The sequence below is a fragment of the Pteropus alecto genome, unplaced genomic scaffold (genome assembly GCF_000325575.1).
Source record: "Pteropus alecto unplaced genomic scaffold, ASM32557v1 scaffold49, whole genome shotgun sequence".
Classification (NCBI taxonomy): Eukaryota; Metazoa; Chordata; class Mammalia; order Chiroptera; family Pteropodidae; genus Pteropus; species Pteropus alecto.
In genome coordinates this window covers 847,379-862,509 of record NW_006443131.1, presented here as the reverse complement: position 1 = coordinate 862,509, position 15,131 = coordinate 847,379, and the positions used below count along the sequence as shown (strand labels likewise).

The 15,131-nt window shown below is 65.1% G+C and overlaps 1 protein-coding gene across 1 annotated transcript in view; it reads right to left on the bottom strand.

Moving 5' to 3' along the window:
• The window catches only part of ARHGEF11 (Rho guanine nucleotide exchange factor 11), a 60,447-nt gene that overhangs the window by 12,622 nt on the left and 32,694 nt on the right, over positions 1 to 15,131 (bottom strand). Inside the window, exons 9-21 of the mRNA XM_025040840.1 lie at positions 14,074 to 14,119; positions 13,553 to 13,629; positions 12,498 to 12,623; positions 10,184 to 10,258; positions 9,865 to 9,966; positions 8,872 to 8,970; positions 7,863 to 7,905; positions 6,966 to 7,062; positions 6,719 to 6,841; positions 4,886 to 4,909; positions 3,834 to 3,978; positions 3,471 to 3,567; positions 439 to 565 (exon numbers count right to left, since the gene is read on the bottom strand). Of these exons, the coding sequence (XP_024896608.1) occupies positions 439 to 565; positions 3,471 to 3,567; positions 3,834 to 3,978; positions 4,886 to 4,909; positions 6,719 to 6,841; positions 6,966 to 7,062; positions 7,863 to 7,905; positions 8,872 to 8,970; positions 9,865 to 9,966; positions 10,184 to 10,258; positions 12,498 to 12,623; positions 13,553 to 13,629; positions 14,074 to 14,119 (1,181 nt within the window). The remainder of the gene's footprint in view (positions 1 to 438; positions 566 to 3,470; positions 3,568 to 3,833; positions 3,979 to 4,885; positions 4,910 to 6,718; positions 6,842 to 6,965; positions 7,063 to 7,862; positions 7,906 to 8,871; positions 8,971 to 9,864; positions 9,967 to 10,183; positions 10,259 to 12,497; positions 12,624 to 13,552; positions 13,630 to 14,073; positions 14,120 to 15,131) is intronic.

Here is a 15,131-nt window from a genome sequence, read left to right as displayed (position 1 = left end):
TCGCCTCTCTGGGTGGGAACACCTGACAGCCATGGCGCCTCTGGCCGCCTTCGAGGCCCCTCCCCGCGGGTGTCAGAGGCTGTGCTCCTCCTGCTCCTCCTGACTTCCTGCCCCCAGGGCTCCCCTTCTCAGCCTTGTCGGCCGGGTTTCCGCTTAGCTGCTTCACAGCATAATCGAGCTCCCCCTTGGGATGGAGTGCTGAGCAGCTGCGGATGGATCCGGGGCAGTTGGAGGGGTGTGCGCCCCAGCTGAGAGGCTGGGCCTGCTCCCCGTTCTGCCCACAGCCGGAGTCTCCCACTGACACCCAGGCGGGACGGGTGTGGCGCCCTGGGTCTAGTGAAGGTGCTGGGGCAGCTGCAATCAAAGCCAGCTCCATGCCCTGCCCACGCACCCCTCCTCCGGGCCGGCCAGCCCCCCCGCCCGCCCCCGCACTGCTACCTGTCGCCCTCCAGCAGGTCCTCGGGGAAGCTCCCTGTGGACAGGCGCTGCATCCCGGGCTCGGGGCCATCCTGCTGCTGGCTGTTCTCAAAGTGCTGGATGATGTTCCTCACGTTGCCTGGCTTGACTGGAAGCAGGGAGACAATGAAGGGCATGCTGCCTCCTGCTGGACGCTCTCCCTCCAGCCCAGAACAGAGCCGCGGGCCAGCCCCGCGGGGTGAGGGCGGGGCGCCCGCGAGTGGCAGGCAGGCCCCCCCTGGCCCCCGCTGCACTGCACCGGGCACTGCGGTCCCTGGTCCCTGCCTTGCTGCATCTGCTCCTCCCTGTCTGCAGAGTGAGAGCGTTTAGAAGTGCGTCTTCCATACGCGGACCTCTTGGCTCTCACATTCTTTGTTACGAGTCTTCTGCTCGGAAATTGTGACTAGGTTGTTCTCAAGAACCACTTACAAGTTAAAAAATAGCCAGGAGGACCACACGTATCTACATGTAACTTGGCCACGTTGCCAAATTACGTCAAGCGTTTTCCAAGTTCGCAGCACTGTCAGAGTCCCCGCTGTTTCCCCGTGACCCTCCTGCCGTCCTTTCTGTCCCCGTGCCCCGACGTGGTGCCCCGACGTGGTCTCCGTCGTTAAGGAGTTATGGCTTTTATTGCCGGGAGGGGTCTCAGGAGAAGCGCACTCCTGGGCACTCAAATTCCAGCCGCTTTCCCAAGCTGAGACGGAAGGCAGCTGCCCTCGGCCGAAGCAGCGCAGAGGCACGCGGGAGTGGGGGTGGGAGGCAGGCGTGGCGCCGGCGGACACTGCCCCAAGTCAGTTCTCGCACCAAGTCAGCTTGCTCAGCCCCAAGCTCAGCGCGTGCCGTGAGAATAGGAGTTGGGCTAGACCCGCAACCGGCCTGAGACCAACGGGCAGGAGGGACTGGGCAGCAACTACCCCAGGGGGGCTCAGCCCTGCGCCCACCATCCTGACCGGTGTCCACGCTGTTTCAGACTCCAGTGTCGACACGTACACCTGACAAATCTCCCTACGCATCTAGACTCGAGCTTCACGAACAGATTTCCAGGCTGAGGAAAGAGAAACAGCTGGTCTCTCTCCGAGGCTCACGACTCCACACCCTCAGGCAGAAGCTAGGGTGACACTCCTAAGACTGACAGGTGGCTGTGTGTGTCGCGGAGGGGTGCTGCCCTCACTCCCGTTTGGGAGACCAAGACCACACGTGCCTGCCCTAGGCGCCCTGGCTGGCTGGCTGAGGATGGAGCCTGGGACACCCTGTCGCAGAAAGCCACCAGGCTGAGGCCACTGCTCCCTCGCCCATGGGCCACATGGAAAACGCCCGATTGTCCCTGGGATAGTTACGCCCTAGCTATAGTGGCCCCGAGAGCTGGTGTAACAGAAGCCTGATCACGGGGAGCGGGTGGACAGCAGCTTGCCTACGAGCGGAGTCTCGCTAGCAGCCCCGGCTCTCCCTCCCGTCTCTGAATGACCGCAGAACCAGACAGAAGTGGACGATGCTGCTGACAAGCAGAGGCTTCCACTCACACACAGGGCGAGCAGCTGCTGCCTCACACAGCAGAGCTCAACACCAAGGCTTTCCAGGTTGGGGGGCTGTAAGGTCTCTGCACATGGACACAGACCCCGAGCACGGCAAACCCAATCGCAAACGGTATGGAAGAGGCCGGCCCAGTGCTCACCCCACCGGGGCAGCGGCTCAGCCTCGGGCTCTCCTGCCCCTCCCCGCGGACGCGGTAAGCAGCCTGGACGCTCGGCTCCGGCCCCTGAAGCTCTTCACCTGGTGCCTTCCTCCCCACGGGCGCGTTATAAACCAAAGGCCTGGGTTTCAAGGCCATTCTATCATTTTTCCTATTGTTTTATAACCACTTTTCGGTGATTGTTTTTGTTGTTCGGAGCTGCATGGTGAGTCTAGGAATTTAATAATTTAAAAAGTAACTTTGAAGCTCATTACTTTTTAGTTGTTACTTCTACGTAAAACGAATTCTAGTAATAAGTCCCTGATTACCTTACATCTCACCCCGTAGATTTACTGCAGGACCTAAAACATTAGCCACTTAACTGTCCACACGCGGACCGCCCTGATGGAAACAAACTTGTCCGGCTCCAGGACCTAGGCTTCTCCGGGCTGACGCGCACCACGTCTCGTGTTTGGTTACAGAGACTAGAAAACGGGGGCAGGTCCCCTAGCGCCCCGCAGGGTCGCTTAGAGCTCCCTCTTAACCGCTGCAGCCCTGCGGTGCCGCACGACTAAGGTGGAGAAAGCCCAGGCCGCGGGGCGAGAGCCCCTCCCGGGGGTGCCCGTGTCCCAGAGCAGCCTCAGCAACGCGGAGGCGTGTGTGGGGCGGAGTGGGGGCAGGACGGAGGGGCGAGGGCGGGACAGGAGGGGAGGACAGGATGGACGAAGAAAAGAGTAGAGACGGGACCTGGGAAATGGAAAGGATGCTGATGCAGGAGAAAAAAAACAAAGAAAGAAAACGGTCCTTTTACCTTCCACGGGGGTGGGGGGTGGGGGGAGGGAACACGAAATGCTATAAAACAAACAAGAACAAAGGTGAACCACGAAAAATCAAAGTAAAAATCACATCAAGCTGGAAAATGAAGTCGTGGCCAAAACCACGGCTGACCAGGAGTGCCCCCCCGGCCCCTCGCAGACCCGCAGGACCAGCACTGGGGCCGGAGGCGAGGGCCAGCCGCAACTTCTGGCCAAGTGCACAGTGACACCCGCAGGGTCGATGGAGCCGGGCTACAGGTGGCACTGGGGGCCTCTGGGCCCCAAGCATCGTTCTGCTGAACGCCTCGAATCCCCACGCACGGGCCCTCGGCACAGAGTCCCACGTGGAGGTCGGGGGCACCGGCTGTCAACAGCGCCCGCCCGCCCAAGGGGACGCTGCTCCAGGCGGCTGCTCGGCAGCCAAGACGGGTGCTGGGCCCCAGACGAAGGCTGGGGCTGGCACGGTCGCCTGTCCCTCAGAGGACCTGCAGGGCTGTGGCCCCACCGCGCCGCTGTCCCCATGGACTCACTGCTCTGGGAGGAGCTCCTGGGCTTCCCGATGTATCTGAGGAGGGGGTTCCGCTTCCTGTCCTCCAAGGCGTCCTTGTCCTTCTTGGAATTGCTGCTCTGCTGAGGTAAGAGAATCCGGGCTTAGAGCTGGTCCCGACGCCCGGGCCACAGGCCACTCTGCTCCCGCTCCGAAGCTGGACAGCAGGCTCCTGCCTGTCCCCTGACCGGGACACGAGCTTCCGGCCGGGGCTCAGAGGGACGGAAAAGGTTGCTCTCCAAGGCCAAGGTGGTGGGAAGCTAGCCCACTGCTAAAGGCCTCTCCCAGGCTGGCCAGCGTGGGGAGCCACGCCAAGGGAAGAGACTTTCTGGGGCGGCCCTGTCACCTTCTTGGTCTTCGGGAAGAAGGGGAGCCACTTGTCCTTGTCAGGGGCAGACGGGGCCTTCTCGGCTGTGCTGGACGGCCGTGCCTCTCGGAGCCGGATGCCAGCGTGGCTCAGGTAGGCATTGAGGGCCAAGGCCATGGTGGTGCTGGAAGACAAGGCAAGCGCTGACCCAGAGCTCAACCATGTCTCCACCAGCAGGCGAGACGGGGTGGTACGGGCAGGGTGCTCAGAGCGAGGCCTGGAGCAGTGTGTGTGTGGGTGTGTGTGGGCGGCTGTGGGCAGAGGCGGGCTGGGGGTCTTGGCTGCATGACCTGGGGGGCTGTGTCCTTTCTGAGAGGTTCTCAGTGCCAGGATGGGGCTCAGGGGAAGGACACGTGGGACCCTAAAACAGAAGTGCAGCAGCTGTGGGCGGGCCTGGAGGACTTGGGGGCCTCCAGTTAAGTCCTTAGGTGTGGGGGGGGGGGGCTGAGGAAAAGGGAGAGATGCACACCTGCCTCTGCCACCCCAAGCGTGAGCAGCAGACGGGGAGCTGCTAGGGGGCCCCAGCTGCCAGGCACGAGGCGGGCAGAGCTCTGGGCTGACGCTCAGGCGCTCGGTCTGGCAGACAGAATGTCCACTGCAGGCCCGGCCCTGGCTGCCCTCTCCTCCGAGACCCTTTTCCGCCTGTCCCCGTCATGTGCTCATCTCAATAGCGGCTGCTGACAAACAGCCCCAACCGCAGGCTGTGAAAACTGGCCCCGTGTGCCCAGAGGGAGCGCGCTGGACGGCGGCTGCCCAGGGCTCTTCTCCAGGGCCGAGGAAGGCGGGCCGGGGCCAGTGTGGGCGGGCGTGGGGGTTGGGGGGATGGCAGCTGAGGAGCGGGCCCTGTCCCAGGCAGTGACCCCGAGCCTCAGGGCCTGGGCCTCACGACTGGGTCGTGTGATGGTGGCACCTGGGGGCAGCATGGGACGAATGGCGACCGCGCAGTGCCGGGGACTCTGTGACGGGCAGAGGTGGGGAGGGCAGCGCTCAGCCCCAGTCCTGCCCACTGTGGAGCCGCAGCAGCCACTCACCTCCTGTCCTCCTCGTACTTGGACCTGGAACCAGAGAGAGAGCAGGTGACGCAGGGGCGGCGGGGGCCGTGCCCACCCGCCTGCAGACTGGCACGGGGAGGCCCCTCCCGAGAGCGGGCGGGACAACAGGGCTCAGGGGTCCAGCGGCCCCGAGGGTCCTGTCAGCTACGACACCAGCCGAACCAGGTCTCTCAAGCTACAGAAGGGGAGGCGGCAAGGCCGGCCTCGGAAGCCATGCCGGAGGTGGCTCCTGCTGTGCCTCCTGGAGCTGGAGGAGGCCGGGGCGACGCGGGCCGGGCGGAGGAGAGAGCAGACGGCACCCAAGGCCTGATCCGAAGGTGCCACCTGCCAAGGCGACGGGGCAGGACTGCAGCCCGAGTGCTGGCAGGGGCCCGGCACGGCCCGGCTCTGCAGGCCTCGCTCAGCTGCCCTACACCCAGCCATCTGCCCCGTGGCCAAGACCGACACGCGCGGCTGCTTCAAACAGAAGCCCCTGTGAGTGGGCGCCCACGCCTGTCACAGCCCCATGCCAGTCTGTGGTGCCCGGGCCTTGGCGTGGGCACAGGCAGGCTTTGCCGCCCCCCTCGACTGCCAAGGGGGTAGGAGGGCCGCGGGCAGAGCGCCCTCCCTGTGCGGCCTCGGTGGCCCCTCACCCAGGCCTCTTCCCAGCGCCACTGCTGGCTCAGAGCTCCGGCCCCACGTCTAAGCACCATCTCGAGCCCAGACCTGAGGGGACGGTGTCCTGCAAGACCACGCACACGCCCGGCCCCATCCAAATGGCAGCGCCCGTTCTTTTCACGGCTCAGGCCAAAGAACCACGGAGTCTCCCCAGACGTCTCCAGAGAAACCTCGTTTGGTCCGTCAACAGACCGAGAACCGACCCTCGCACACAGCCCCGGCCTCCGCTGCGCTCCCGCCCCGCTCCTGCGCCGCCCGTACCCCTCCCCCACACCGGGGCTCGTAGCTCCCACGGCTTCACTGAGGACAGTGCAGACCGGAGTCCTTACCCCGTCCGCTGGCCCTCCGGGGATCCCCGCCACCCCTCGGACTCCGGCACTTCCTCACAATGTGTGGCCACACACCCCGAGGAGGGTCCCATTCCCCCTGGCTGTTCCCTCTGCCTGGGACGCCCTTCCCCAATGTCCTCAAGGATACCCCCCTCTTTATGAGCACTGCATCCCGCTCTGCAGCACGTGCCCCCCAGGCTGCTCCACCCCTGCGTGTGTCCCCCGCGCCCCTGCGTTCTCTAGAACTTCCTTCTCCGTCAGCCGCTGCTTCCTCTTCCCACCACAGCACGAGCTCCACGAGGAGCGGGGCCGGGCGCGCAGTAGGGCCTCTGGAAATGCCCGCTGCGCTGGCAAAGCAGCATCGGTGGGGCCTAGTTCAACTCTTGCTGTTTTACAGATGAGAAGGCTCGCCCGAGGCCGCACGGCTGCCGTAGAGCCGCGGTGCTGGGGGTGGAACCTGCTTCTAAGCCCGATGTGTCCCCACAGCCACCCCTGGGGCCGCGACGCCAGAAGACTGGGAAGGAGTGACCCGGCGCTGTGCCGGAGGCCCCTCCCGCAGCCGGCCAGCCCTGTGCCCCTCGGGAGGGGCTGCACCCTCTGGGGCTCCAGCCCGGCTCTCAGCTTGTCAGACACGGGGGACTGGGAGGCGGGCTGAGCAGAGCGCCTCCGCATGGCAGTCAAAGCCTCCTGTGACTGCCAGGAGCCCCGAGCTCTGAATGCCCCCCGAAACAGCCGCAGTGCAGTGGGGGAAGGAGGCCCGGGCGGGAGGTGCAGGGGGGAGGTGTTGGCCTGGCAGTGTGTCCGGCTGTAAGGGGCCCAGACTCACAGAATGTCTCCCAGGGCGTCCAGCTGCCTCTCGGCGACGTGGCGCTCTCGGCCCGGGTCCCCGTCCAGTTCCAGCAGGTCGTTCTCCCCGTACAGGCTGCCCAGGCCCAGAGTGCGCCGTGTCCTGAGCCAGAGACGCAGACGAGTGTGCTCGAGCGCGTGGCAGGCATACGCCCACACGTCGCAGGGGAAGGGGGCCCCCCTGCACGTCGCAGGGGAGGGGGAGGGCGAGGGCCGGGGCGGGCCACCTGTAGTCCTGCATCTGCTCCTGGATCTCAGGCATGGCCGCCTCCTGGGCCTCGGAGAGGGCGGCCCGGACGTCCTCGCCACTCCGCAGGCGCGACTCTGTCGGGAGCGAGGACAGGGACAGAGGCCATGATGGCTGAGCCGTCCCAGCCCCGTGGGAGGGGACGCTAGCTCTCGGCCCATTAGCCAAAAGAAGCGGAGGCCTGCATCTAGCAGGTCACTTGCGAATGCACGACTGGGGTCCTGACGTCCAAGGCCCCAGGCAAGAATGGAAGCATCTGAGTGTCCACACCCATAAAGTGGGGAGCATAGGCGCCCATTGGGGGCTGGGTGCAGATGCTGCCGAGACAGCAGAGGGCTGCCTCCGAGAGGCCTGTGTCCCAGGGCCCGTCCTCGGGCCCTCACATGGAACCCGGTCCCCACCAGTGCAGGGGCCGGGGCTGCACACAGCCGAGGCCACGCTCCTGGCAGGTTGCCTCTTGCCTGTGCCCATGAGCTCCCTTCCCTGTCACCCTCCCTCCAGAGGCTGATGGCTGTCAGCATTAACCAAGGAACTTACAAAAACACCAGGGACCCTGGCCCTGCAGGTGGGATGCAGCGAGGCCCTGGCTTCTGTATTTTCACCCCAAGCAGCCCTGGTGACCGGCCAGGCTGAGGAATCCCCCATCACCCTGTTTCCTCTCGGGACACAAGACTCAACCGAGGCCCAGACAGGCCATGCGGAAGGTCGGCAGAAGCGAGCCCAGGCCTCCTAAGCACGCTGTGTCCCCCCGTGACAAGCTCCACCCGGCAGTGAGGGGCCCGGGCCCACGGTGTCAGCTCTGGAGGCAGCGACCCGCTGGGCTCGGCTGCCTCCTGGGCACCCAGGACGAGATGGGCTGACTCGCGAACCAACTTACCGATCTCAGCCTGCACCGACGGTGGGACCCTCACTCTCAGCGGCTGGAAAGCAGAGTGGGGGCAGAGGCAGCGAGGTCGCACCCCGGGGTGTGGCACACGCACTGCCTTCTCTCCTTCGCCCTAGCTCCCCACCACCTCGTACCCGCCGAGCCGAGGCCGGGATGAGAAGTGGGCTTGGAGGCGGCGGGCGCCACGTCCCGTTACCCCCAGGCCCGCGGGCTGCAGGCCCGGCAGGGGCTCCAAACACCGCACGGGCTGCCTCGGCCGCAGGGAGCCGCCTGGCTGGGCTGCCTGGACGACTCCGGGCGGAAAGCGGCCAGTGTGCACTTACTGGGCGGAAAGCGGCCAGTGACTGCACTTCATGAGCCCGACGCTCTGGCTTTCGCTCCAAGCACCAGCAGCTGGATGTGGGGACAGCCCCCTAACAGCTGACAGGGGACAACTGGAGCTCCAACCTCCCTTACCCAAGACCCATTTAAGAGCCAAGGTGAACATCTCGAAGGAAAACAGTTCGTTTCCCAACCTCCTCGGCTCCGGCGGTTTCAGTGGCAGTCAGGCCGTCCTGGGGTCAGTTTAGTGGATGAGGTTAGAAAGCCCCTGGCAGGGACTGGCCTTTGTGGGCAGAAGTCCCTGCCACATGCCTGGAACAACGTCCAGATGTGGCTCATCTGCCCCCTCTCTGGGGACCGTGCCTGTGGGCCATCAGAGCCCGACTGGCTCCCTGGTCCAGGCCACCAGGTCTCTGGTGGGGTGGGGGGAGGGTCGCCGGGATTTGGTGCCATCCCCCAGGAGCATCTCAGAGAGGCAGTGTGCATCCCGCCTCAGCACTTGGCACGAAAGTGGGTTCGGGGGGGATCATTGCTAGATCAGAACCCGGGGTCCCAGCCTCTCAGCCTGCAGCTCTCTGAGAACCTGTCTGCCTTCGGCCTGAATGTCTCAGTTTTCCCTCTGCCTCCAAGTGGCCCAAAGAGGATGATACAATTGTAACCCAACCCGTGCCTGCCTCACCGCATTTTTCTCTAGGAAAATGGTCCAGATGTCCTTCCCCAGGCTTCGGGAATCCTTCGGGTTTGTCTGCTGATAAACTTCTACACACAAGTAAAAAAGCTGGGGAGAGAGAGAGTGAGTTAGAGCTCTGGTCCTCAACCAGGAGACAATCAGCAACGTCTGGAGACACCTGGAGAGGTGTCCCGGCTACCTGTGGGTGGAGCCCCAGGACACGGCTCAACTTCCTGTGTCGCACAGGACAGCCCCTACAAACAACAGTCCCACAGCTGAGGTGGCGCCCAGGCTGGGCGCCGGCCGAGGCAGGAGCCCGCCTGTGCCCGTGTGGGCGCGTGGACCCTCGCGGGCAGCACGCCCCAGCTCTGGGGCCTGGCCACGCTCGGCGCGTCGTGTCCTGTACTTGCGCACGGACGGCACTCTGGGGTCACGCTTTCATTCCCCGTCGCTAGTGTCCTGTCTCCATTCGGGAATGCGGCCCAGGCACGGGCACAGGGATCCCACACACAGGCGTTCAGTGAACATGAGCACGTGGCCGCTGAGCCGGCTTCCAACCGTGGGACCCCCCGGGAGGAGCCCGCAGCCCTGCCTGGGACAGGAGGCTGGTTCTGAGGACACGGCCTCCGCCTCTCGCCCTTGGCCCCTTCCTGCCCAGCCGCGGGGTAGTGTCTGGGCACTGGCCCAGGCCCTTCGCACCCCTCGGCCCTGCTCGCCGCACCCTCCGCACGCTCCCTCACAGTGATGGCACGTGTGCGAGGGCCACTCTCTCAGCTCCCCCATCTGCCACTGTCATTCTCATTCAGAAACCTCCCGAAGACCAGCTCCTCCGAGCTGGCCACGTTTTCCTGCTGCTCCTGTGAGGCGCCCTCCCACGCAGGCTCCCCCTATCCTGTCCGTGTCCCGAGATGCCCAGCAGGGCCCATGGGCCTGAGCAGGGCGGAGGCCACCGACGTGCCGAGCGCAAGCAGGCGCTCGGGGGAGATGGACATGCTGACGCACCAGGGGGCTGGGGTCCGCCTGCGAGAAGATGTAGCGCAGGAAAACCCCCAGGTGGGCCGGCCGCGACTTCAGCTTCTCAAGGTCCTGGAAGACGGCGTCGCTCTGCAAGGGAGACGGACGCGGGCGGCTGGTTGGCTCAGAGGCGGGGCCCAGGCGCTCGGCCTGCCCCAGCCTCGTGCCCGTGCTGTCTGTCCCCGGGGTTTCCAGACCACGGCTTCCTCCCCACGCTGCCCCCAGCCGCTGCCAGCCAAGCTGCTTCGAGCCGAGAGCAGCTGGTGCCACCGAAGAATGAGGAAAGGAGAAAAGCAGGAACCATTACTTCGCTGTTGAGACAGCCCGGGTCGTAGTCCTCCTCTGGGCCGATGATCAAGGGTTTTGCGTTCTGATCGACGCCCTGGGGCAGAAAGCAGGGTGCAGACAGGAGAGGCTGGAGGACCGGAGAGCCGCCCCCTTGGGGACGCGTGTGCAGTGACAGCGCAGCGCAGACAGAGCCACACGCGCCTGGCGAACGCTGGCTCCCAGCCCCCGTCTCCGGGGACTGAGGACCACGGCCACCTGCAGGAAGTGACTGCAGCAGGCGTGGCCGAGCAGCCCGGCAGCCTGGCTGCAAGGCAGTGGGCAGCGAGAGAAAGCGCTCGCTTCCTGTTTGCACAAGACCCGGGAGGGAGTGCCAGCCAGCGGGGTGAGGACCCGGCGCCCCCGCGTTCTCCGCCACAGCCCCCGCCTGAACTCACCCTCCAAGTTCCGGCGGCCACAGCCTACTTTGCAGGCTGGCCAGGGGCCCTGTGGTCCGTTTTGGCACGAGGGGACGCAGCTGCCCCTTGCCGGCTCCCTGCCCCGGTGCCCGTCATGCCCCAGACCTCTCAGCCTGGCTTCTCCGCGCCCCGGGCCAGTGTGCACGGCCTCACCCAGGGCCCTCCCCCTGCTCCAGCTCCCATGCCCGGCCGCGGCTTCGGACCAACCCCATTTCTCACTCGTTTCACCTGCCCTCATCCCCAGCGATGCCCAGCAGGGGTCCAATGGGGGCCCTCTCCTGGACCTCCTGGGTAGCTCACGCCGCCCCTGTCCAGGCCTGAGACGCTCTCCAGACACTTTCCCCGACACTCCTCACTTGCTTTGTTCTCCTGGGAGTTTAGGGTCCATGCCCCGAATCTCTGGGTCACAGAACGTGAGACCCAGAGGGAACCTCAGGGAGCTGAGGCTGGCACTTGCCGATGCGGGAGCACGCTGGGGCCAGAGACTGGCTGTCGTGTGCAAGGTGCTGTCAGCCTGGTGGGCCATGTCTGGCTTCGCAGATACACGCCGAGCACCGTGCTGTCTGAACCCCCTGGGGCCTGGGGTCCCCAGGGGGTGTGGGGCGGCCCTACTCCACTCTGAAAGCACTAGGTTTTTGCTTGTTTGGGGAACGACTTTTTCTTTAAATCTTTACAAATGTGTAATTCTTTTAAAAATTACAAAAGCAAAATGTGATTACTATAAAAAAAAATCAAACATTGCAGGATTGTGACGGCAAGTGAGAGTCCCCTTCGGCCCCGCTCTTGTCGCTGACAGCGCTGGGGACAGTGCGGGCCCCGTGCTCTGACGGGGGTGTACCGAGACGCTGGAGCTGCGCCGTACTCGCCCTCAGCGCCCCAACACGGCAATTTAAATAGTTTTCAGAAGATGAAAATTCGAGAGGAAAAGACTCCATGCCTACTGTGGCCAGCCACCTACCTGAAAACCTCCCCTCGGAGCAGGACGTGCCCCTGACCTCCTTCGGGACCCGAACTTAGGCCAGGGGTGCTACTGGGGGCGGGCGGAAGGCACAGCCCTGCGGGGCCAGGATCACACTGTCTCACTGGGACGCTGTGGGAGCGAGCTGCGTCCCTGGCTTGTCCCTGGCCTGTCCCTCGGCCCCTACCTGCCCGGCTCTCACGGGCCCAGTGAAGACCCTAATGCCGGCGCCCCTTCTTGACCGTGAGGACTAGATGGGACGCCCCCGAGGGACCGGCACAGCAGCTGCTGCCCGGGCGCTCCCACACGCAGGCCCGTCCCCACTGCCCCCGAGACCCGAGAGTGACCGACGCGGGCTGCAGGTGGCACTGGGACAGCGTGTGCTGCAGGGGGCGGTGCAGGGAGGACGGAGCTCCTCTGCAGCAGACGTTAAGAGTGAGTAGCGCGTCGGCGTACGGGGACAGTGCACGCGTCTCGGAGCAGAGAAGCTCCGCGTCCCCCTCCCAGTGACGCTGCGGGGGCCGGGGACCCAGCCTGTCCCAGCAGCTCTCCTCAGGCCTCCATGAGGCTCTCCTGGACCCGCCCAGCCAGAGCCCGAGGCCCCAGAGCAGAGCGGGGCGCAGGCCGCTGATGGGAAAGGTCAGGGCGGGGGGTGAGCCACTGTTTTCTAAACTATGGTGCCAAAGGTTTGGTGTAGGAAAAGCGCTGTTAGAGATAAAGAAAACTGGACACTAGCGTTCCGGGGAAACACTGAGGCTGCCTTGCCCGCATTACAGACGCCAGGAGAAAGCCAGCTCTCTGCTCCTGGGGCGTCGCTTCCTGGCGGGAGAGCAGGCTCCCCACCCCCGCCCATGCTTCTCCAGGTCCACCTGAAACAGGCCTGGTTCTGGAAAGGGGGCAGGGCGGTCTGGACCACTCACCTGGTCGCCGGGTGCGTCCGGGCCCTGCCACTTGTGGTGCTGGGCTACCCTGGCCGTGGTAACAGGGGAGGTACGAGGGCTGTCCAGCCCAGGGTCTGACGGCACTGAGCCCCGACTCACCAGAGACTAAAGGACAGAGAACTCCGTAAGCGGGGAGCCCTCCCAGAAGGCCCTCTGGGCTTGGCTCGTCTGTTGGTGGTAGCCACCCCATCACCTAGTTTGAACTCAGTGCCTACTGTGTGCCCGGCACTCTGCTGGCCCTGGTTACCGGCACCTCGGTTGGTTCTCACGCAGCCCCTTCCCACTGTTCACACAAGGACGCTACTTGGAGCGGTCACCAGACTTGCTGGACGGCAAAGAGCTGTCCACCCTCACCTCGCGTGGCCCTCGGATGCTGAGCCCTCAGGATGACGTCGGCTGCGGCTCACCGAGGACCGGGCCCCTCGTGCGGTCCCCCAACACTGACCCTCTCACAGCCGTGTGCCACCCTCCCCCCACTGGACAGGAGCAGGAAGGAAACGACGTCCCAATCGTCACTCAGAACCAGGAGTTACAGGCGTTTCACCTGGTAAGGACGCGTTTTGCTAACGTCCCGGCATCTCCCGTTCCCCTGTGCTTTTACATGGCAAGTCCGCGTCTGCAGGTCGTGTGTGCAAACCGAGCACACCCAGGGAGACGAGGCCCGAGGCTGCACCGGGGGTGCGGGGGCCGAGGCGGCCAGGGCCGAAGGCTCCGTGTCCTGCCGTAGGCGGCAGAAGAGTGCTCTGCCACGGCCCCCCGCAGAGGGCTGACGGCCCTGCCCCCTAAACTCAGAGGCCGCAGCAGCGACGTGGCTGCTCCCGGCTCTATGAGACACACTCAGGGGAAATGACGGGGGGGTCTGCGATCCTGCGCTTGGAACCCCTCTTTTGGAACCCAGAGCAGTGACTAAGGCCCTTGGAGCCAGGACTGCGGGGGAGGTGCAGACGACAGGCCGGAGCCGCAGAGCAGCGGGCGGGCTGCAGAAGGGACGCCGCACACACACGTGCACACAGCTGGCCTCTGCCGGCACCCACCTCGCCGATGGAAGGAAAGCGTTCTGTGCCGGAGTCCAAGCCACTGTCCCCGTCCTGCGACCCCAGAGAAGGCAGGCCTGAGAAGGGAACCATTCCCACGGTGAGGGGGAGAGGCGGCCCCTCCCCTCCCGTCCCCATGCGCTTTCGCCTCTCACCGCACGGCCCCTCGGCTGGACGCTCTAGGCCTACCTCTCACTCCCTCCCGCCCGTGCCCCGAGCACGTCAGCTCCTGAGCTCAGACTCCACGGCTCCCCCCGGCCACCCGTTTCTCGGGCTCTGGGACCAAGGTGGCCCCCTGGCATCCCAGCCTTTTGCTGGCACTTAGCCCGGGGCCCCTGGCCACACACTCACTTCTGCAGAATGACCTGCGCCCGCCCCCTGCGCTGGGGCTGCCCCCTCGCTGCTGTTTCCCAGGCGCCACTGTGCTTTCCGTCCCCAAGTCTGTCTCACGGAGAGGGGACGACAGGTAAGAGTCCTGGACCACGACACGCCAGAGCAAAAGGGGGGCTGGGGGCGCTCACCTTCTGACGGTCTCTGGCTGGAGTCACCACAGAGTGGAAGTACGTCCTAGAAAGAAAGACGCAGAGAGTGGGCCATGCCATCACCCTCACCCCAGTTTCCTCCCCCTGACCAGCAGACGGCATCTGCTTACAACCAGCGGCCCCTGCTGCTTCGCAGTGCAGCTTTGAGGGAACAGTGACCCCTAATGGTGGACACGGAGCGTCACTACGGGGCAGAGTCTGAAGGCTCGCTGGAGCCACAGGCCTGACGCACAGCGGCTCCCTAGCACCGGCAGGAAAAGCTCGGGCGGGTGACTCGGGGCACGTGGACCCTGAAGGCGCTGGCCTGGGGCCAGGACCGGCCAGCGTGGGGCCAGCCCTCACGGGCCCCCAGCTCCGAGGCCACAGGTTCTCTCGCCTCAGAGCCAGAGCCCCAGAGGCACGGCAGTGGACACGCGCCCGGCAGGCACCCGGCGATCCAGCCAGGCGGAGCGTCTGGGCTTCCACCGGACGAAGCATGGCACGGCCGTGGTGACACGCACGGCCCTGACAGCAGCCCTGCCGTGCCCCCTGTATGAGGGAGGGTGCCACCTCCCCAGGAGTTGAGTCACCGCCGAGATCGACCATGTGACACTGAAGACTCCTTCAGAAAACAACAGAGCTGAAGTCTGATTCCCAGACTTTTTTGACCTGGAAGCTCTAAAAAAAAAGGAATCGCCCTCAGATGATTCCTTTCGCCAAATGCCATTCGCGGAGACATTGAAGCTCATGGGAAGTGACTTCCTGTGGGAAGGACTAAGGCCTGCGGGGCGTGACTGAGAGTCAGCGCCCTGATGGGACAGACGAGGGCCGTCCCCGCTCTGGGGCCTCCCACGACATCTGCGCGGCTGCTGCTCTGGACCCCTGGACGGGCCGGGCGCGCTTTCCTTAGCTGGCTTCAGGGGGAACTTGCGTCTCTTTAGGGGCAGGTGGTGGAGGAGCTGCCAGGCGGACACAAGGGAGACGGGCACCGGGCGGGGGGCGGGAGCCGACTCCTGTGCAGGCAGCGGCCAGCACCCGGGCGCCCAGCAGCGGGGCTC